A 23,873-nucleotide genomic window follows, 5' to 3' on the forward strand; every position below is an offset into this window, starting at 1 on the left:
TGATTAAACCACGATTAAATAGAACCTCAAAGTATTTGTCACGATCAAAGCACAGAAAAATATGACCCATGTTTTTTTTCCACACTTAAACTTGACTAACCTACCTAAAAACTCCCAAAATTTAAAATGGCCCTTGTTTAGATTAAATCTTATTGGAAATCTAATATTACAATTAAAATACTTAATAACAAGACATTCCCCCAATATATCTTATTTCGTGCCAAAATGGGAATCTAATATGTAGTTTAGAGTTTCATTGCTTTCTTAAAAAGAAAGTCTCTAACACAAAGGGGTAAATGGTACATGATAACCATGATGGTAGTAAATTTACCATAAGCGAACCATGCAGGTGGTTTCTTCTTAAGGATAGCAGCTACAGTGTGTTTAGCATACTCATCAGTAGGGGTGGCTGATTGTGACTTCTGAGTAAGTACAACTGCCTCTCGGAATCCTGTTTCAAATGGCTTAAACAGATTCCATTCTGGCATGCTATTGTAGATGGATATGCTGGATTTTAACATATTTGATTTCACAAGTCCAGGGACAACATTCACAACATCAATTCCAAAATGTCCAAGTTCCAATCTGCATGTTGAATATAAACAAAAATAGTCAAAATGACAAGCAACTAAAAAGTAAAATAATGGCATAGTCCACAATACTAATATGAATAAAGGTGGGAATGTTTTAATCCAAACCGATTTAAATAAAAATCATGAATCAATTTAAAAAAAGAAAAATACGGCACAAAATTGATATTATTAAATATGTTTGGACGTGTGAGTTTAAATGAATCTTTGAAATCATGGAACCTAAAAACCTTAATGCATCTGTCAAAGCATGAAGAGCAGCTTTAGAGGAAGCATAGGCACCCGACCAAGGTCTAGCGGCCAACCCCACAATACTGCCGACATTCACAATCTTTCCCTGTTTCCTAGCTGCCATATGAGGAACCACCGCCTGGATCATTCTCAAAGAACCTGCACATATAAGCAAAACTAAAATCAAGAATCCGGTTAGTAAAATATTCAGATTTTCTTTATTATAAACAATTACCAACCAAACACATTGGTTTCGAAGGTGTTTTTGATCGCAGATAGAGGAAGATCGGCTATTGGACCCACACACGGAACACCGGCGTTGTTGACTAGAATATCAATGCAACCGTATTTATTCATAACAGTATCAACAACTCTGTTCACGCTTTCATCGGACTGAATATCAAGCTCTTGCAGAAAGAACTTGGGGTCGTGCTCCAAGTCCACCATGGTGGAACGTGACCTACTGGTGGCCACCACTATGCAGTTGTTGGCAGCGAAGGAGCGTGCAAGGGCGTGACCTATTCCTCCACCGGAACAACCCGTGATGAGGACCACCAGTTTTGAATCGTCGGCGTTGATATCCATTACGTGCGTGTCTGTAACAAGAGTTTTACTCAGCAATACATGTCGAATTATTTCTCACCTTTAAAATGAATTTCATATTCATATTAAGAATTACTTTAATGTCTATTCTAAAATTTTAAATCTTTTAAATATATTGAATAAATAACATATTTAAATTATATAAATTATTTAACGATTTTAAAAAATAACTTTTTTAATTATAGAGACTTTTTTTTAATCATAGATACCGGAGAAAATATAATAAATTTGTTAAAATATTTAATTACTTTAATTAATTTTATTTATTTATAATTGAATTATTTTTTACCATTATAAAATATCTACAATTAAATATTATAATCTTTTTTACCATTATAAAATGAGTCTAATTAAGAAATACAATTTTTTTTACTATTATAGAATTTTCATTGACTAAGAAAAACATAATGGTTTTTACTTTTAATAATAAAGTAAATATTGCCTATAAAAAATAAAAAAAGTAATGTTAACTCCATATTCTTCTAAGTGGCATTTCTCTACCCTTCTAAAGATATGTTGATATTTTATGAATTAAAATGTTTTTGTTCATTCTTTTGTGCTTGAATAATGTATTCACAACTAAGATCTTTGTGATTAATAACAATACTGATTTGTTAATAGATTTATTTTAAAATTCCCGAAAACGAAGCAAAGAAAGTTATCAAGTATTGGACATGTCAAGTAAATGATTTTTTTATTTTAAAATAATACGGAGGTGTTTCCATGAGAACGCGATTTAGAAAAAGTTGTTGATATTTAGATAAAAATATAAATAAATGAATAAATATATTTAAAGCATCTATGCTTAGAGATCATAACAAATATTGATTATAACTTATATACAATATTGCACTACTGTATAAAAAATATATGTCTGCATGTCGCTCCTGCAAAAGACATGAATATTCAAAGGTCTTAGTAGATAAATTACAATATATAGTGGTAAGTGTTTGCTTGCAACGGCGAGAAGCCCTACACGAAGTTGTTTTGTGGTGATTTTGATGACATATTCATGTGAAATGGGATGTCTTGTATATGTGTTAGTTACTTGTGTATAAGCGTGTCTACGGTGTGATTTATAGTAGTTAAGATGTGTTCTTTCTCCCATTGAGGGAGAGGTATTTATAAAGGCTTTAGACCTAAGTTTTTCTTGGGAAGGGTTGCCGCCCACCTATCTCTTTTGAGCATCGATGCTGACAAAGGTCTCAATATCATATGAGGCTGAGTTAGAATAGTCCACATACGACGTGGCGTTCTAGAAAGCACAAGTCTTGTATTTCTTGCCAGTCGCCTTGTACTTCATTGTTGGATTTTGTAAAATATTGAAAAAGACAACGTGATGGTTTGAGAAATATATGTGATAGAGACAGAATGAGTATTTTTTGTTTTTAGAGATAATAGGTTAAGTTATAGATTATGGAAGTGAGAGAATAGTCGTGGATTGAAAGGCTGGACAATCATATAACGAGTGATAAAATGAGAAGAGGCTAAACTTGAATTTTAAAATTGAGGGAGAAAAGTAACCATTATTATAATTACTGCAGTCATTACTTGTGAAATTGGTACTAATTACGCGCTAAAATGATGGGGACAAGTTCATCATTGCATAGTCTAAGTATGGAGCATCAAAATCATTCTCACATTCCTCTATGCATTTGTCTCTTGTTCCGCTTCTCTCCCCCTTTCATATTTTTATTTTATTTTATTCACCTCTTTTTATTTATTTCCACGTTGAATTTATCATTTGTTGCTCTTGATTTCACCACTTTTCTTGACAATTCCCAAGCGTGACAGAATAATTCAGGGTAGCTCTCCAGATTCCAACCTATCACCCAGAAAAAATAACAATATAATAAACTTAAACTAATCCAGGCTGCTTCCCAGTAACATTCTAGGTTTCCTCCCAATAGCGCTATGTTTGAGTCTTATAGCCCGACTTAAAATAAAATTGTCAATTAATAAAACCAATAGAGGTCCTTGTACTTAAAGGATTGCCCAAATAAGTTTTCACTCTTTGCCCATTAACCTTAAGCTAATGTTTTATTTGTTCATTAAGAAGGTTTAGAAACCCATAGGGATAAATTTTCACAAATTTAATTGGAGTTAGCCATATGGATTTCAATTTCCTTGGGAAACATTTCCGTCTTCAATTAAAAATAAGGACTTGTTGTCGTTCCACCAACTCTCTTTTCTGACTTTTTCTATCATGCCGTTTTTTCTTCTTCTTTGTAAAGCTTAATATTTTCATAAGAAGACAATTTGTGTTCTTCTAACTCATTGAGTTGCAACATTCTTGCTTGTCCAACAACTTGCATGTTAAAGTTTAGCTTTTTAACAGTCCAAAAAAATTATGTTGTGGCTTAATGGACAAATGGAAAGCCTTTCCATCAACCAATCTATAAGGGTACATTCCTAAAGGTGTTTGAAAGAGAATTTTATAGGCTCACATGACATCATCAAGATGTTTGGACTAGTCCTTCATATAAGGTTTCGTAATCTTTTCAAGGTTTCTCTTTATTTGTATATTGGACAATAAATATTGACCACTACTTTGAAAATGGTAGGATGTAGAAACATAGTGCTTGACCCCATATTTAGCCATCAAATCCTTAAAACATTATTTTAAAAAAGCAGTTCCTTCTTCACTAATGATAGCCCTTGGTGTACCATATCTAGAAAAGATGTGTTTAATTAGAAATTTGGTCACTATCTCAACATCATCAGTGGGGGGATACCATTTCCTCTATCCATTTAGATATATAGTCTATAACCATTAGTATGTAAAGGTTGGCAACAAATTGAGGGAAAGGTCACATAAAATCTATGCCCACCCATCAAACAGTACCAATGAGAGGCACATTAGAGAATTCACCACAAATGTCAATAATATCCAAGCTACTCAATGAAGAATCATACCAAATAATATCATCATTAGTGAGCGACATAAGTCTCTGAGACCACCATAGACATTGTTTGTTCTCCATAAAAGTAGGTGTCTGAGGCAAGTGAGAAATAAACCACTTGTATAGAAGAGGAACACAACACACAATAGTCCCACCACCTTTAGAATTCCTCAAATGCAAAGAGAAGTACATGTCACCCAATAGAGTAGGAACACGATTCCCAATCAAGAAAATTCTAATGGAGATAACATCAACAAAACCGTCAATGTTAGGGAACAAAGCTAGACCATAGACGAGCAACACAAAGATGGCTTCAAAAGCATCCACACTGCCGGTTTGAGCAAAAGCAGTAGCTTCCCTAATGAGGAACTCAGAAGTCAACCCAAACATTCCTCCTTTCTTCACCCAATGAGCCTCAATCTCAGATTTCTTCAGATGAAGAACTTGAGCTATGATATGAGATCTGGGAATCTCCTCCAATCCACTAAAAGCCACCTTGTCAGAAACAGGTATCCCCAAGAGATGGGCATACTCCTCTAACGTAGGCATAAGCTGATAATCGGGAAAAGTGAAGCAACGGTAGAGAGGGTCATAAAACTGAACTAACACACTTAAGTGTCCTTCAACTACATCAACAGATAACACAGATAGAAGCTTCCTATGACGTTGCTTGAAGTCCAAGGGATCTAATACAAAAGATGATAGCTTTCTTAACTCTTTCAAGTCGGGACATCTGAAACTGTACTTCTTAGTGTTCCTTCGTCCATAATCCATGGTCTGAAAATATTTGCAAATAAAACCTCAGTTCCTTGAAGTTATTTTTCGTGTGATGAATGTCATGATGCGCATGAATACATGAATGCTACAATCACAAATAAGGGATCACACACAAGGCAAATAAACAGAGGTCAAGGGATGAATCAAGTCATTGTCAAGATCAATCATCCATTTTGGTGGATTATGGTTTTCACCTTATCAACACCCAAGTTCAATTGATATTGACAAAACTTGATTGGATCAACCAAGAATCAAGGGTTTATTATGAGTCACGAGCATGAAGTCTGTCATACCCCAAAATTCACCCTACCCCGATACAATTTTCATCTGATCCATGACCCTACTGCACATGCATACGTTCATTATTTCAAAAAATAAAAAAATAAGAAAAATTGGGTAACCGGTTACCCTAATCAGGGTAACCGATTACCCAGACCAAAAACTGATTTTTTGGCCATTTTGGGACTGTGTAACCGATTATCCTAATCAGGATAACCGATTACACCTGCGCAGACAGCAGAAAAAGCTCTGTTTTTTACCCAGGGGACCTTTTCTTTCACCCACTTCAACCCCTTTGCTTCCCCTATAAATAGAGCATTATCCCCACTCATTTTTCAAGCTTGAAAGCCACAAAACCTCTATCCAAATCACATTCAAGCTCCCTCTTTTCAACCTAAACCCTAACTCACCCAAACCCTCTTTTCTTCTTTGAACCACCCAACCACCATGTAAAAAGTCTACAATCTCCACACAACAAAAACAATAGCAAACTTGTGACCTTCACTTACATAATCATTCACCACCACCATATAAACATACTACTTTCTTCCTTTCCATTTTTCTACCACAACAACCATAGCCACCCTCTTCCAAGCTTTTTGCTTCATTCTCAAACCCAAACACAACAACAACCTAGTTTTGACACCACAATCTTGGTAATATTTTGGACTCAAACTCCTTGACACTTTTGGTTTTGTTTTGTGTTTGGAAATGAGTTTTTACTCTTGGGTGGTGTTTTGAGAGAGATTTGAGTCAACTTTGAGACAAATGGTTTTTGTTGGGTTTACACCCTTTTGGGGATTTTTTTTGCTCTTACTACTTTTTATCCACCATTTTCAATCAATCCTTGTTTCTTGTTATCATTTAATATTTATTGTTGACTTGTTGTTACATTTATGTGGTTGGTGAGTTCTATTAGATCATGACCATGGTTGTTTAGAGTTGATTAAATCTTCAATACTTCAAACCTATTAATGGTTGATCAATAGATCATTCATGATACTTTGAGGCATTGATAGATTGCCTCTATTTCAACCATGCTAGGGTCATTTGATGCATAGATGAAACCATTTCCTTTACATTGTTTCTTGTTATCATTTAATATTTATTGTTGACTTGTTATTACATTTATTTGGTTGATGAGTTCTATTAGATCATGGCTATGGTTGTTTAGAGTTGATAAAACCTTCAATGTTTCAAACCTATTAATGATTGATCAATAGATCCTTCATGATACTTTGAGGCATTGATAGGTTTCCTCTATTTGAATCATGTTTGGGTGATTTGATACATAGATGAAACCATTTTCTTTACATTAACTTGTTATTCTATTTGCTTATTGTTATTCTACTAACCAGTAACTACTAACTCCTAACATTTACATTATTGCACTTTACTTCCTTGCAATTTATTTTATTGTTCATTTACATTCACTAACCATTATTATTGTGATATTACCATTCTTTATCTTGTGATTTATTTTTATGTCATTACCTTGTAATTTACATTCAAGTGCTCATTATCATCATCATTGTACAAACTCATCATGCATGTTTATTTACTTGTTATTTATTTTATTTTCATCATACATTAAAAATAACAAAAACATGATAAAATGATAAAGACCAAAAATATTCACTCCACTCTTAATCAACTTGGACTTAGAGGATTTCATCTTAGGACCTTTGCTTGGAGGCCTTCCTTTACTCTTTGTGATACTTTGTAAACACTTGGATTTTCATCCGTAACTTACATGCATGTTGTAAGAATGACATCATGGCACCACCTTAGGGGGACATGTTTGTAAGACCATTATCCTTTGTTTAGCTTAGGTCACTTTTGCACACAAAAGGCTTTCTCTTGGGCTATCTTACAATGAGACTCTTTAATTTCTTGTTTGTTACTTTGCATTCATGTTGCATAAGCCAAATTTCATAATCAAAATAAAACAAACCCTTGATTCAACGTCAAGTGGCATTTTCATAATCAAATTCAAAACACCTAATAATTACGATTGTTATTGTGCGCCACGAGCCTTAAGTGGTGGAGAATGAATGAGAATGGAGCATTCCTACCCTTACTCTTATTATTTTGGACGCAAGACGCTTGGCTTGTTGTCTAGAATAATCACCTCCGCCCATAGACTTTAGTACAAAATAATCACAAACATTCTTCCATAAAAAACCCTTATTCAAGGTAAAAACAATACAACTCATCAAACTCATTTTTGTGCCTTAGGACATCATCCCGAAAACCCTTTTTTCAAAGGTAAAAATCAACCAACACACAAATATTTTCTACTCCGAACTACGGAGCTCTGATTCCTCATCCCCGAATGAGTGATACGTAGGCACAAGGGCCCCAATCCTTGGCGAGCACTATAATAACAAAAGCACCCCCTTCTTTTCACACATTCTTTCGAAAATAAAACAATAATAGATAAATCCCATGTATGTAAAACAACCCAAATGGTTCCCATGGAGTACCATGGACGTAAGGGGTTCTAATACCTTTCCCTTACATAACCGACTTCCGAACCCAAATCTCGGTTGCGAGACCGATTCCTTATTCTCTTTTAGCGCTTCCCGTGCGCGTCTATTTTCCGAGGGTTTTATCGGTGATTTCCCCTCTCCTCTCCGATAGAGGTAAACTAAATAAAATTCGGTGGCGACTCTTCTGACTTTGCCTCTCATTGACATTCTCTTTAGTCCTAGTTTCGTTATCGTGAAATCCCGGTAGCGACAGAGTCGGGTTAAGAACCATCCTAAAGGAGTGTACTAAGGATAAAACCTGTAGATCATGTTCTAAAAAGTTCCCAGAGTCTTAATTCCATCTATCGGATATTATAAGTTAGGATGACTGAGTCATCAACCCATAATATTCTCAAGAGAAACTCGTCTGAGTGTAGTATCGCGTAACAACTATTATCAAGTCTACACTTGAACAGTCTCCGCACTACGTCCTAAATAGGCCAAGTTGGGTTAAATATTCTACGGTTCTCAGCTTCTCGGACCCCAAATCTGAGAAAGTAATGTCTAACCACAAATAACTTGTGTGACATCAATAACTCCAAAAGGGTCTCCACTGAGTAGATGGGTCTCAAGCCAACTTGTTAAGGACTACTCCACACAAGTCGGACATGACTATACCATCCTCCTATCTTAATTGCACTCAAGTTCAGGTTAGAACTTATCTCACCACTCAAAGATCACCAAGCACAAAAAGCAAACTATATCATACAAACAAATATACAAACATCAAATATACAATTATTTACACATAAAAAAGTAGGCTAAACCCACTGAGGATTATTCCCCAGCAGAGTCGCCACTTAATTTCTGTAGCGGTAAATTCATGACCATTAAGCTATGGATAAACCTAACGTCAATAAAATCAGAGTCGCCACCGTGCTTTTATTGTTTCCAAAGGAAAAGGGAAAAGTACAAACAAACCCTAAAGATAAGAAGTTTTCAAATCAAAACTAATAAAATGTCAGAGATTACATGTAAGGGGTTGGTTACACAGAAGGAAGGTGTTAGCACCCAAAGTGTCCTATGTACTCCTAGGGAGCCCTTTTTTTATGTGTGTATATGTGCTTTGGCATAAAATGATGTTTGCAATAAATAGAGTGTGGGGATGAGAAAATAATTCATTAATTATATTTTTGTGTTTCACAAGACCTTCGGACTTCTGCCTACGTACCAACATAAAAATGAGGGATCAAAACCTCGTAGTTCGTGGTAACAATTTCAAAATGAGTGAATTGCTTTTAATGAAAATTTAAGTTTAAAAGAGGCACAAAAGGCCTAAAATAGCTTGAATGAGTGTTATTATTTTTGTATTTTGAAATTTTAAGTCAATATGGTTAAATTCATTTACAAGTTTGATTAAGAAAAAGAGTTCAAAAATGCAATGGCATAAGGCCAAAGTTTCTAGTTTGCAATAAAGTCCAAGTTTAGAAATCACAAGCAAAGAAAATTTTGAAAAGGGGAAGAGATTTGAAATTTAAGAAGTGAGAGGAGATGAAGAGACTAATCCTAAGCAAAAATTAAAAGTTGAGAGTTGAAAAGATCTGACCAATGGGATGCAATCTAATAGACAAGAATGTCATATAGAAACCCACTTTTCCTTTGGACTTTAAATCAAGTAATATCAATAAGCAAGCAAGATGAAGAACAAGGCATCAAATAAAGATAGCCACATCCAAGCTAGCAACTTCATAGTCTTCTTCATGATCTTCCCTATGTATCAGATGACATACTCCTTGAATGGCTCAGAATGAAGCATTAGACACAGGTTCAAAGTAACATTTCTCAAGACCATGTAGCAGATGAACTGAAGTGGACCCCAATACTTGCATCAGATGAAAGCTCACATCACAAAGACTTGGTTTCAGAAATATTGGCATTGGCCAAGTCCTTTTGCATAGGAAATGTTGCATAATTCTAAGTCCAAGTCTCAGATCAAATCCAACAGTCCACACAAATATTTTTTAGGGTTTTTGTTGTTTATTATGTACTTTAAGGTCCTAAGACCACAAACACAAACAAAATACAAAACAAGTATATACAATCACAATATAATCATAATATATGGCTCAAGTGAGCAAAGTAAAAATGTCATTAAAATAAACAAGTTAAATGATATGTATAATGACAAATGATAAATGGCTTGAATTTAAAGTGCATAAAAGTAAATGACTTGAAATTAAAAGTTAGTCAAATAGTTAGTGGATTAGAAGTTAGTGGAGTTTGGCTTTTCAATTGTTTAAGTAATTATTTGGAGAACATTCAACCCTCTATTCACAAGCATGGATCCTTTAACCAAGACATCTTCCAAAGGAAGGAAAAAAGGCCAAGTTTCCACACAATACCATGAAAAGGGGGAGACTTGCAATCTCACTTACTAGAACGCTATGCCTTTGTGTCAAAATTTAGTGCTATGTTAAGCAATTATAATTGGACTTATGTAGAAGTCACAACTATTTGAGGTCGGGCAATAAAGATTTTGGTGTTAATGTATGTTAGAGATATGGTATAATGAACCATACTCCTAAAACATACTGTCGCAACCTGAAAAATGGAATGCAAAAAAAAACCAACCGGCGAAGAAAGACATGAGAGTCGCCACCGTGCGTTATTTATCCCAAAGGAGGGAAAGGAAACGCTCGAAGTAAACCTGGAAAAAGGAAAGGACAAGATAGGGTCTCGCAACCAAATCTTGGGTTCGGGAGTCGATTATGGGAAGGGAAGGTATTAGCACCCCTCACATCCGTAGTACTCTACGGGATCCACTTTTGTAGTTCTTGTCTAAAGGGTGTGGGTTTATCTAATGTGTTATTTACTAAAAAAAAGGGGTCAAAAGAAAATGACTCGCACGGATGTCGCATCCACTGCATACGTATCTCATCTGAATATGAGAATCAGAGTCTTCATAGCTCGGCTACCTAGGGGTTAAGGGTAATTGTGCTCGCTAAGACATCACGTCTTATGCCTACGTATCTCATCTGGAATGAGAATCAGAGCAAGCCGTAGTTCGGCTAACTACGGGGTTATGGATTGGGTTTTGGACGAACGACGTCACTACGCAATCTACCGGATGCTCGACCTTTGGAGACTTACTCGCCTGTAGTAGAAGGAGTTAACGTGTTGCTTTGGGTTTTAAGGTTTGGGGGATGCTCAAGGGCAAAAGGGCAGTCCTCGACGAAGGAACCGCGCTACTTGTGGGGATACGAATACATACAAAACAAACATGCATAAAGTAAATGAGCCAACAAGGCAATCAGAATAAATCTCCCAAATGGTATCCCACGAGCAAAGTGGAATATCCAGCGAGCTATCCCTGCAAAAGTCATGCGAGCCTTCACAAAAACTCAACAAAAGGGTTAGTGAAACACGATAAGGATTAAGCATTCAAGGCATTATTTATACATTCATATACATTTAAAACCAGTGGGCAAAAACCTAATGAAATTCATCCATCATACCTCATACATTCAGATGATCCAAATTAAGAGCATAAAGGTAATGGGAATAAGGGCAAACCTGATTGGAGAGCTTGATTGAAATTGAGTTGCACCCGTGAGGTTTACAAAACAATCTTTAGGGTTTATGTGAGGCAGAGGTGATTCTGTGCAGTTGAGTTCCCTTCAGGGTTTGGAGGCTGCTCTGAGTTCTCTGTCAGGTTTCTCTCCAGGTTTTTGTTCCAAGGAAACCTCAGAGTGTTTTGCTTCTCTTCCTTTTTCTTTCTATTCTCCCTCTTTTATAACCTGATTTTCATGGCTTTGTGGGCTCAAATGAGAGAGGTCCAAGTCCAAGATTTTTCTATTATAGTTTATTTATTTAATTAATTTTTTTATTATTATTATTATTATTTATTTATTTTTTCGTTTTCTTTTTCGTTTTTTTTTTTTTTTTAGTTTCTTGGAACTGATTCTGATTGACATGATGAAATGCAATATGAAATGTTAAATTACCTAAAAATGAATGCATGAATGAGGAGGGCAAATTTTGGGGTGTTATAGCTGCCTTTATTCAGTCATCAACTAACCCGAGCAGGATGAAAGCGAACAGCTTATCAGACAAACAGGGTGAGTTGTGATTGAATACCAAAGACAGACCGAAAATTTGCGCTCCGAGAACACCACAAAAATGCTGAAATACACCGCGCTGTTTATTTCTCTTCCGATCCTCTGGCTGAATCTGAATCAGTCTTCTGACTTAATCTGGAGTTTCGATCCTCTGGCTGAATCTATACTCAATTTAGTCCTCTGGTTGGATGTTAATTTTGATCCTCGGGCTGGATACGGTTTCAATCTTCTGGCTAGATCTTCTTCGATCTTCTGGCTAGATCTTCTTCGATCTTCTGGCTAGATCTCCTTTGTTTCGATTCTCTGGCTGAATCTATTTTCTTTGATTCTCTGGCTGAATCTACTTCGATCTTCTGGCTAGATCTGACTTTGATCTTCTGGCTAGATCTATTTCCGGTCTTCGGGCTAGACCTGACTTCGATCTTCTGGCTAGATCTTCTTCGATCTTCTGGCTAGATCTTCTTTTGTTTCGATTCTCTGGCTAAATCTATTTTCTTTGATTCTCTGGCTGAATCTATCTATTTTTCGGTCTTCGGGCTAGACCTGACTTTGATCTTCTGGCTAGATCTGGATTGTTTTGATGATAAATTCCCATCATCAGGATCTCACATCTGGGGCATGCGCTGGTTGACCCTCTTTTGAAATCTACAATCTTCATGTTAGATATGCAGCTTCGAGAATATCCCACTTTTGGGCTTCGTACATATTCTTCAGGCTAGAACATGTTATAACGACTCTTCGATTAGACTTTGTTTTTTTAATGCGATACGCGGGCTAGATCCTCTTGTAGGTTGATTTTCTGTTGAGCTGTCAATTTATTCCTCCAGCTGGCTTGCTGGGGAAATAACGCTCGTAGTCGACTCTCTGGCTGAATCTTCGAAATGACCCTCAGGCTGGATCTCTGGAAAACGATTCTCGGGCTGAATCTTCGAAATGACCCTCATGCTGGGTCACATACACACTTGATCCTCTGGCCGAATCTCCTGACTTTGGTTTAAAGTAATTTTTCAGTCTGCTTTGAAGAACCTGTTTATCAGCTTATGTGTATGTTTGATATGCATGCAAATGAAAATGCAAATGTTATGCATGGTGCAAAAGAAAAAAGAAATCTGCTTGGGGAAGCAACTCTGGCAGGGAGCGGATCGCTGTATCAATCCTTGAATGTGTTGTGGGGAACGATCCGTCTGCCGGGACCGGGGAGCCACCGAAAATAAATCGGCTTTTTTTGAAAAGTTGACCTTGCTGGGGAAGTATCAACTATGGAAACTTTGCTTGGCGAGGCTCTGCGAGGAGAGTCTGTGAGGAAAGCACTTCCTGGGGAAATGTCGTAGGAATCGACCTTTGCTGGGGATATGAACTTGCTAATCGTCCTCAGGCTGGGGATTAAAACAAATCTGTTAAAAAAGATAATCTGTTGGGGACGAGATGAACACTGGGAACACCACCCTCTTGTATGTTGGGTATGCGACTACTCCGCTGTTGCTGGGAAGATACAATCTGGCACTGTCGACTCCGCTGGGGATATACAGTCTGGATACTGTCAACTCTACTGGGGAACCTGCTCTGCAGAGGAGAGGCTTTGTCAACCGCTTGGGGGTGAGGATTCATGACTTGGCATCCGGTTCCTGTGACCTGTAACCAAAAAATACACGTATTCCCCGGGGAATTACTCGGTTTGAATTCACCATCCGGGATTAAGCACATTCAAAGCAATTTTGATTGTTTTCCTGCGCAAGTCATCTGTAAAAGCCACCATTACATTCAGATGCAATATGTTTCCTCAAGAATTCAGACATCTTTTGCAAACAAACTGATAAATGAAAAGTAAAGAGGCTTTTTAACTGAATTATTCGACTTTTGTTGGTTGAAAAATTTGTGCCAGGAATAGGCGAGTACATCAGGAAGCTGATCCCTAGAAAGAGGCGATCACTATAAATTGAACAAGAGAAACTATCCTAATGGCAATGTGGAAACGGGGTCCCACCGAGTTTCGACTCTGCTATGGCTCGTATGTCCTCAAGATGCTCTGCTCATCTTGCTTTCTGAAGTGGATGATTAGTCGATCTTTTACCTTCGAAGATTGCCGGATTGAATGAAACGGTGATATAACACGGATGAACTCAGATCGCAGTTATTCGCTTATTCCCTAACTTTTGCGTGGACCGCCCTTTTGGGTTTTCAATCCACCGCGATACCCTTTTTTTCCTGAGCCTCCCTTTCGGGTTTTCGACTCACCGGGTGTACATTTTTTTTGATTTTTATATCCCTAATTTTTGCCCGAACCTCTTCATTCTTTTTTTTTGGTTCGTCGGGATGCCTCTTTTTTGCCTGGACTATTCTTTTTACTGTCCAGCGGGTCTATTTTATGCGAAGTATTTTTTAACTGCGTCTGAGTTGACAGGGGACGGGAAGTCTTCGCCATCCATGGTTGTTAGCATCAGAGCTCCGCCAGAGAAAACTCTTTTAACCACGTATGGCCCCTCGTTGTTCGGTGTCCATTTGCCCCTGTGATCTATGTTGGGAGGAAGAATTCTTTTGAGTACCAATTCACCGACTCGATACTCCCGAGGGTGCACTTTCTGTTCAAACGCTCTCTTCGTCCGTCTCTGATATAGCTGGCCATGGCATATAGCTGCTAGTCTCTTTTCCTTAACTAGGCTTAGCTGATTGTATCGAGAACGGACCCATTCTGCTTCGTCCGGCTTCATTGTTGGTGCAGGGAAAAGTTATTCTGGCACAAAATGGCATATGAACCCCCTCCGGTGTGATCAATATTGCACCAACTCCGCGACCATTGACGTTGACCGCCCCATCAAACATCATAATCCATTTGGATTCAGGTTCAGGCCCCTCCTCCGGGAGTGGTTCCTCGCAATATTTCGATTTGAGAAACATGATGTCCTCATCAGGAAAGTCGAACCTAATAGGTTGGTAATCATCAATCGGTTGCGCGGCAAGATGGTCTGACAATACACTTCCTTTGATGGCTTTTTGTGAAGTGTATTGGATGTCATACTCTGTCAGCATCATTTGCCACCTAGCAACCCTGCTGGCTTTTCAAAAATATACTTGACTTGATCCATCTTTGATATCAATAGAGTCGTGTGAGTCAACATATACTGTCTTAGTCGGCGAGCAGCCCATGCCAAAGCGCGGCAAGTTTTCTCGAGCAGTGAGTATCTTTGTTCACAGTCAGTAAACTTTTTGCTAAGGTAGTATATTGCATGCTCTTTTCGACCTGACTCGTCATGCTGGCCGAGCACACAACCCATTGACCTTTCTAACACAGTCAAGTACATGATCAACGGTCTTTTCCTCTCGGCCTGTAGACTGGCCCCGATCTTGATCTCTTTCTTGTCGTCTTCGATACCAATGTTGATGGTCTCAACCATCTCCTGATAAGGTGTGATAGCTCGGTCCTCCTGTTTCAACAACCTGGCTAACTCCTCAGGCAATTCACAATCTTCCTCAACCCCTTCTTCGGCTTGATAGATAGGATTGTCGAAGTCATACTTGGCCATAGCAGTGTCGTTAGCAGTGAGATCCGGGTGATCAGTTTTACGAGGTGTTTTTTTGGAAAGAAAAACGAAAAAGAAACATGAAAAAGAAACATTGCCGTTTTTGTAAAAGTAAAAATAATTGAAAGAAAGAGAACACAAAATTGTTTGCAAAAGCTGTCCTTTGTTGATGATGAAAATAATTGCGAAATGTAACTAAGTGGATGGCCCTATAGATGAGTCATTACACCTTGGTCAAAGTGTAAGACTTTGTTATGCATGTGATAAAAGGAAAACAATAAAAATTACTCCTTCAGTAGAGTAAACCGGACGACTTTTTCAGACGACCAATTGTAGAGCTTTTCTCCTGGGACACACGGGCGAATCCAGCTATCTAAGTCACAGTCACTGTCAGCCTTGTCTTCATCTGCAGCATTGACGGTGTGGGGAGAAACCAAACCCCCGCTGGAGAAAGTACCGACTTCATTCTTCTGAGACCCCGGAGTATACCCCAATCTAAACTTGTCTTCTTTTATGATTGGCTCCACAAATTTGCCCCAGCCTTGGGCATTACCAGCCTTAACCACTTCAACAGCTTGCTTGTATGAAGAGATAGAAGTCCCGACCTTCTCAGACTCAGGTGAAAAGACAGTTTCGGTCGCGACCTCACTGATGTTTATGGCTTCGAAGCCCTGACACAGCATCTCATGCATCTCGCCATCCATCTCCACATACTTAAATGTAGACAGGTGGCTAACAAAAATATCCTCTTCACCACAGACGGTGACGATCTGACCTTCTAGTCCATATTTGAGCTTCTGGTGGAGAGTAGAAGTAACAGCACCGACAACATGAATCCAGGGTCGACCTAGCAGACAGCTATAGGCAGGCTGGATATCCATCACATAAAAGGTACTCTTGAATACCTGCGGTCCAATCTTAACTGGCAACTCAACTTTGCCACAAACAGCTCGCTTAGAGCCATAAAAAGCCCTTACAACTAAATTACTTGGCCTCAGGGTGGCGTCATCGCAATCCAACTTCGTTAAGGCTTTCTTTGGGAGAACATTCAGAGAAGAACCTGTATCACCAAAACATGGGAAAGCACCGTCCCTTTGCATTCCATTGTGATATGCAAGGCTTTGTTGTGATTCCTGCCCTCAGATGTTAGGTCATAATCGGTGAAACCTAGCGCATGGCTAGTGTGGACATTCGAAACTACCGACTCCAGCTGGTCAACAGTTATCTCTAGGGGAACATAAGCCATATTCAGTACTTTCAACAAGGCTGCTCTGTGTGCCTCAGAGCACATCAATAGTGAGAGAATAGAGATCTTTGAGGGTGTCTGATTTAGCTGGTCGACTATGTAACACCCTTCTAAATACCCCAAAATATTTAATTAGAATAATAACATATCAAAACAGAGTAATTATGCCCCGAAGGGTGTCACACAATCATTTCACAACAACCATCAAATTATCCTGTCATGCTCATTTATTTAATCAAAATAAGACTCTTTTGCATAATTCGCAGCGGACACAAAATATCGACATTCAAATCATGTATTACATTACATGTAAAGTCGATCAACAACTAAATTAAAGCATAGTCAAACATCCCCTCCCGATGTTACATCTACCAGAGCATGACCACTAAGGACGACACTAGACTCCAAGGACTAGCTTCTACTCAACTCTGCTCGTTACTTGAAAACATAGTTGTAAGGGTGAGTTTCTCAATCAATATAATAAGCATTATACAACATTATGTAATGTTAAGTAAATACGCATTGTTCACCCTAACCAGACTACACACTCAGCAACGGCAGTACCAACTCAACATCATACCCAACAATAACATATATCATATGTATAATCTCAAACCATACTCAATCATCAACAACACAACACATAATAACCATATAATACTGGAATACATCCATTCATATTATATGCCATACATTCATTATGCAATGAGACTCAACATATGCGGTACCGACTATTCTTGAACATACAGTTCAAGCTCACCGATCAACTCCAGATACGGCTACTAAGCTCACTAGTCCCACTCATTTGAGATCTAATGACTCACTCACTAATTCCGCACCATGGGAATTAGCTACAGCCCCAAAGGCTAGACTATGCACACTAATTATCTAGTATGCAAACATCAACAACAATTCCATAACAATTCACTCACTAATTCCTCACCATGGGAATTAGCTACAGCCCCACAGGCTATGCCATGCATGCTAATCATCTAGCAAATGCAGCATCAACAACAATCCACAATGGACCTGTGCTCACACTCTAAGCCATACAACAGTCCATTCACAAATACATGCATAATATATACATTCACAACAACATGCATATCATCATACATCATCAATATTTTATCACATAAGCATATCAGATCATGCCAAACAACAACCACAATATTAGTACACTCTACTAATACCTATACTACTCAAAGCCACGGGAAATGATCCCTAATATGTAATACATCAGCTGAATTACAACACTCAGCCTAAACAACCAAAAACTGCACAACAACAGTACAGAAAATTCACAATTCTGCCCATACGCGTATTACCTATGCCCATACGCGTATTGCCCACGCCTGACCAAATCCATACGCGTATTGGCCATTCCCATACGCGTATGCTACGCGTATCACTTCCCCATACGCGTACCACCAGAGACCATTTCACGTTCAAAATTTCATCTTCCTCATCCATACGCGTATTGCCTAGTGCCATACGCGTACCAGCCATCTCATACGCGTATTGCCTAGTGCCATACGCGTATGACCAGAAACCAGAACTCTCAGATCTGCAATGGCTTTCTCTGCTACGAGATCTACTCAAACCAACCTTCCACAGTCCAATTTCTACACAGAAATCATTCATATTTTCAACACAATTCGTATCTTATTCGATTACACAAAATTTGACACTTTTACATCTAATTCCTACGGATTCTTTCTCAATTATACCCCAATTTCGTTCATCCAAAGAGTTCACAATTCATCATGCATCAATCTAATCAGAGGTAAAACAATGGTTTATTACTACCCAGTACATATCATCCCATAATACCCGTTAATCGATGATAAACCCCCCTTACCTGAGTTAATCCAGCAATCTCTGATCTCCAAGTTTTTCCTCTTCTCTTGCTCTGCCTTTTTGCCCTTTTTCCACTTTCAACCGCTTCTCTGTGTTCTCCTTTTCACGTGCAACCCTTTTTACCAAAAATGGGACTTTTTCTTATTCCAACTTATTTTATTCCAAATAAATAATTATCCCAATAATTATTATTCCAAAATAATAATAATAATAATTCAATTATCTAATTAAATTAATAAACATATTATTAACTTAATTTAAATAATTATTATATTATTATCGGGGTGTTACAACTCTCCCCCACTAAAAGAGTTTTCGTCCTCGAAAACATACCTCAAGCGAACAACTCCGGATAAGACTCCTTCATCTGACTCTCAAGTTCCCAAGTCACATTGCCACCTGCTGGTCCTCCCCAAGCTACCTTCACCAAGGCGATCCCTTTACCCCGCAATTGCTTCAACTCTCGATCCTCGATTCTCATAGGTGATGTTTCAACAGTCAGGTTATCTCTCACCTGTACATCATCTACTTGGACTACATGTGACGGATCATGAATGTACCTCCTCAACTGAGACACATGAAAAACCTCATGCAAATTCGCAAGCGACGGCGGTAAAGCGATACGATAGGCTATCTCTCCTATCCTCTCCAAAATCTGATAAGGACCAATAAATCGAGGTGTCAACTTCTTCGACTTCAAAGCTCGACCAACACCAGTTATCGGAGTAACACGAAGAAACACATGATCTCCCTCTTGGAACTCAAGTGACTTCCTCCTCTTATCATGATAACTCTTCTGACGACTCTGAGCAATTCTCATCTTCTCCTTAATCATCTTAATCTTTTCTGTAGTCTGTTGAACAATCTCCGGTCCAACCACAGCACTCTCACCGGACTCATACCAACATAACGGTGTCCGACATCTCCTACCATACAAAGCCTCAAACGGTGCCATACCAATACTCGAATGAAAACTATTGTTGTAGGTAAACTCAATCAAAGGTAAATAACAATCCCAAGCACCTCCCTTTTCCAAAACACAAGCTCTCAAAAGATCCTCTAATGACTGAATCGTCCTCTCAGTCTGACCATCAGTCTGCGGATGATATGCAGAACTCAATCTCAGCTTAGTTCCCAAAGCTCTCTGCAAACCTTCCCAAAATTTCGATGTAAATCTAGGATCTCTGTCCGACACAATACTCGACGGAATACCATGCAAACTTACGATCTTCTCAATATACAACTCGGCTAATCTCTCTAACGGATAATCCATTCTGATCGGAATGAAATGAGCCGACTTCGTCAATCTATCAACAATCACCCAAATAGCTTCAAAATTCTTACTTGTCCTCGGCAACCCAGAAACAAAATCCATACTGATACTATCCCACTTCCACTCTGGAATAGCCAACGGTTGCATTAACCCAGACGGCTTCTGATGCTCAATCTTTGACTTCTGACAAGTCAAACAGGAATAAACAAAACTCGCAATTTCTCTCTTCATTCCCGGCCACCAAAATAACTTCTTCAAATCATGATACATCTTCGTAGCTCCAGGATGAATACTCAAGCCACTACGATGTCCTTCCTCAAGAATACTCTTCTTAAGTTCAGTAACATCCGGAATACACACCCGATTACCAAATTTCAAAACACCATTCTCGTCAACTCTGAATTCACCACCTTGACCTTGATTCACTAGAGTCAACTTGTCAACCAAAAGCATATCGGATTTCTGACCCTCTCTAATCTCATCCAAAATACCACTTGTTAACTTCAGCATACCCAATTTAACACTATTGTGAGTACTCTCACACACCAAACTCAAGTCTCTAAACTGCTCAATCAAATCCAATTCCTTAACCATTAACATAGACATATGCAATGATTTCCGACTCAATGCATCAGCTACTACGTTTGCTTTACCCGGATGGTAATTCAAACCAAAATCATAATCCTTCAAGAATTCTAACCATCTCCTCTGTCTCATATTCAGCTCTTTCTGATCAAACAAATACTTTAAACTCTTATGGTCACTGAAAACCTCAAATCTTGATCCATACAAATAATGCCTCCACAACTTCAGAACAAATACCACGGCTGCCAACTCTAAATCGTGCGTCGGATAGTTCTTCTCATGAACTCTCAGTTGTCTCGAAGCATAAGCTATAACCTGCTTATTCTGCATCAACACACCACCTAAACCCAACAATGAAGCATCACAATAAACCTCGAATAGTTCCGACGAACTCGGTAATATCAGGATAGGAGCAGTAGTCAACCTTTTCTTTAACTCTTGGAAACCTTCTTCACATTTCGAGTCCCAAACAAACGCTTGCCCCTTTCTAGTCAACATCGTCAACGGTAACGCCAACTTGGAAAATCCCTCAATGAATTTTCTATAATAACCTGCAAGTCCAAGAAAACTCCTTATCTCAGAAACTGACTTCGGAGCTTCCCACTTAGACACCGCTTCTATCTTAGAAGGATCAACAGCAACACCACCTCTTGAAATTACATGACCAAGAAAACTAACTTCTTCTAACCAAAATTCACACTTAGACAGTTTAGCAAATAACTTCTTTTCTCGGAGAACTTCTAAAACCACTCTCAAATGCTCAGCATGCTCTTCTTCAGATTTCGAATACACCAAAATGTCATCAATAAACACTACCACAAACTTGTCTAGGTACGGATGGAAAATCCTATTCATATACTCCATAAATACTCCAGGCGCATTAGTCACACCAAAAGGCATCACAGAATACTCATAATGTCCATACCTTGTTCTGAAAGCAGTCTTCTGAATATCCTCAGTTTTTACACGTATCTGATGATACCCAGACCTCAAATCTATCTTGCTGAACACACTCGCACCAACCAATTGGTCCATCAAATCATCAATCCTCGGCAAAGGATACCGATTCTTGATCGTCACTTTATTCAGTTGCCTGTAGTCCACACACAACCTCATAGTACCTTCTTTCTTCTTAACCAATAACACTGGTGCACCCCACGGTGACACACTCGGACGAATAAATTTCTTATCCAACAAATCTTCCAACTGACTCTTCAATTCAGCTAACTCAACAGCAGACATACGATATGGAGCCATCGATATCGGTCTAGTACCAGGTACCAAATCAATCGAGAACTCAACTTCACGCTCTGGCGGCAATTCATTCACCTCTTCCGGAAACACATCAGGAAAATCACACACCACAGCTAGATCACCAATTACCAGTTTATCTTTAGCTTCCATAGTCGCTAACAGCATAAACAACTCTGCCCCATCAGCTACTTCCTCATTCACCTGCCTTGCTGATAGAAACAAACTCTTTCCTTCTTCAATCTCAGGAAAAATCACAGTCTTATCAAAACAATTGATATAGACTCGGTTAAACACCAACCAGTTCATTCCCAAGATAACATCAATCTGCACTAGTGGAAGACACACAAGGTCTATCCCAAAATCTCTACCAAAAATACTCAAAGGACAATTTAAACAAACTGACGTAGTAGTCACTGAACCCTTCGCAGGAGTATCAATCACCATACTAACACGCATCTCAGATATCTCTAACTTAAGTTTCACAGCACAATCCAAAGATATAAAAGAATGAGTAGCACCGGTGTCAATAATAGCTACAAGAGGAAAGCCATTAATATAACACGTACCTCGGATCAAATGATCATCTGCAGAAGTCTCAGAACCCGATAAAGCAAAGACCTTGCCCCCTGACTGATTCTCTTTCTTCAGCTTAGGACACTGTGGACTGATATGACCCAACTCTCCACAGTTGAAACAAGTCACAGTCTTCAACCGACACTCTGCAGCCAAATGACCACCTTTTCCACACTTGAAACACTTCATCTCAGCACTGGTACACTCATGAACACGATGTCCAGCTCGACCACATCTGTAACACTTAACAGGAGCACTAGAGTCTCCCCCACTAGGCCTCTTCATCCCACTCTGCCTCTGGAAACCTTTGCCAGCTGCATACGGTTTCCCACGATCAATCTGATTCTTACCTTTCCTATCAACCCTTTGCTGATAGCTCTCTGCTCTAGCCTTGGAATCCTGTTCGAAAATCCTGCAACAATCAACCAAATCAGAAAACACCCTGATCCGCTGATACCCAATCGCCTGCTTGATCTCGGGACGCAACCCGTTCTCAAACTTCACGCATTTGGAAAATTCCCCAGTAGCCTCACTATAGGGAGTATAATATTTTGACAGTTCTGTGAACTTAGCAGCATACTCAGTAACAGACCGGTTACCCTGTTTCAATTCCAGGAATTCTATTTCTTTCTTCCCTCTGACATCCTCTGGAAAGTACTTCCTCAGAAATCTCTCTCTGAACACTGCCCAAGTAATCTCAGCATTCCCAGCAGTTTCCAACTCAGTGCGGGTAGCAACCCACCAATCATCAGCTTCCTCTGACAGCATGTGCGTACCGAACCTGACCTTCTGGTTATCGACACACTCAGTCACTCTGAAGATCCTCTCGATTTCCTTCAACCACTTCTGGGCACCGTCTGGATCGTATGCTCCCTTGAACATTGGAGGATTGTTCTTCTGGAACTCACTCAGTTGACGAGCAGCTCCCATTCCCACAACATTCTGATTTCCTCCAAGTACTCCAGCTAGCATACCCAGAGCCTCAGCAATCGCAGCATCATCTCTACCTCTTCCAGCCATCTCTAATCTGAAAACCCAACAAGCTAACCAATAAGTACTGATAGGGTTACACAACACCTATCCCGTACAGGGAAACAGAATAATTACGACTCGACTCGACCGACTATGCTCTGATACCACTAATGTAACACCCTTCTAAATACCCCAAAATATTTAATTAGAATAATAACATATCAAAACAGAGTAATTATGCCCCGAAGGGTGTCACACAATCATTTCACAACAACCATCAAATTATCCTGTCATGCTCATTTATTTAATCAAAATAAGACTCTTTTGCATAATTCGCAGCGGACACAAAATATCGACATTCAAATCATGTATTACATTACATGTAAAGTCGATCAACAACTAAATTAAAGCATAGTCAAACATCCCCTCCCGATGTTACATCTACCAGAGCATGACCACTAAGGACGACACTAGACTCCAAGGACTAGCTTCTACTCAACTCTGCTCGTTACCTGAAAACATAGTTGTAAGGGTGAGTTTCTCAATCAATATAATAAGCATTATACAACATTATGTAATGTTAAGTAAATACGCATTGTTCACCCTAACCAGACTACACA

The 23,873-nt window shown here is 38.7% G+C and overlaps 1 protein-coding gene across 1 annotated transcript; it reads right to left on the bottom strand.

The window, feature by feature from the left end:
• Positions 1 to 204: 204 nt before the first annotated feature.
• LOC127087845 (short-chain dehydrogenase RED1) lies at positions 205 to 1,418 on the bottom strand. The gene is made up of 3 exons (XM_051028762.1): positions 1,061 to 1,418; positions 821 to 980; positions 205 to 585 (listed from the first exon to the last, which is right to left on the bottom strand). Exons 1-3 carry the CDS (start codon positions 1,404 to 1,406, stop codon positions 246 to 248), a joined length of 846 nt encoding a protein of 281 aa, XP_050884719.1. The 5' UTR covers positions 1,407 to 1,418; the 3' UTR covers positions 205 to 245.
• Positions 1,419 to 23,873: the final 22,455 nt, after the last annotated feature.

Source organism: Lathyrus oleraceus, chromosome 5 (genome assembly GCF_024323335.1).
Source record: "Lathyrus oleraceus cultivar Zhongwan6 chromosome 5, CAAS_Psat_ZW6_1.0, whole genome shotgun sequence".
In the NCBI taxonomy this organism is placed as follows: Eukaryota; Viridiplantae; Streptophyta; class Magnoliopsida; order Fabales; family Fabaceae; genus Lathyrus; species Lathyrus oleraceus.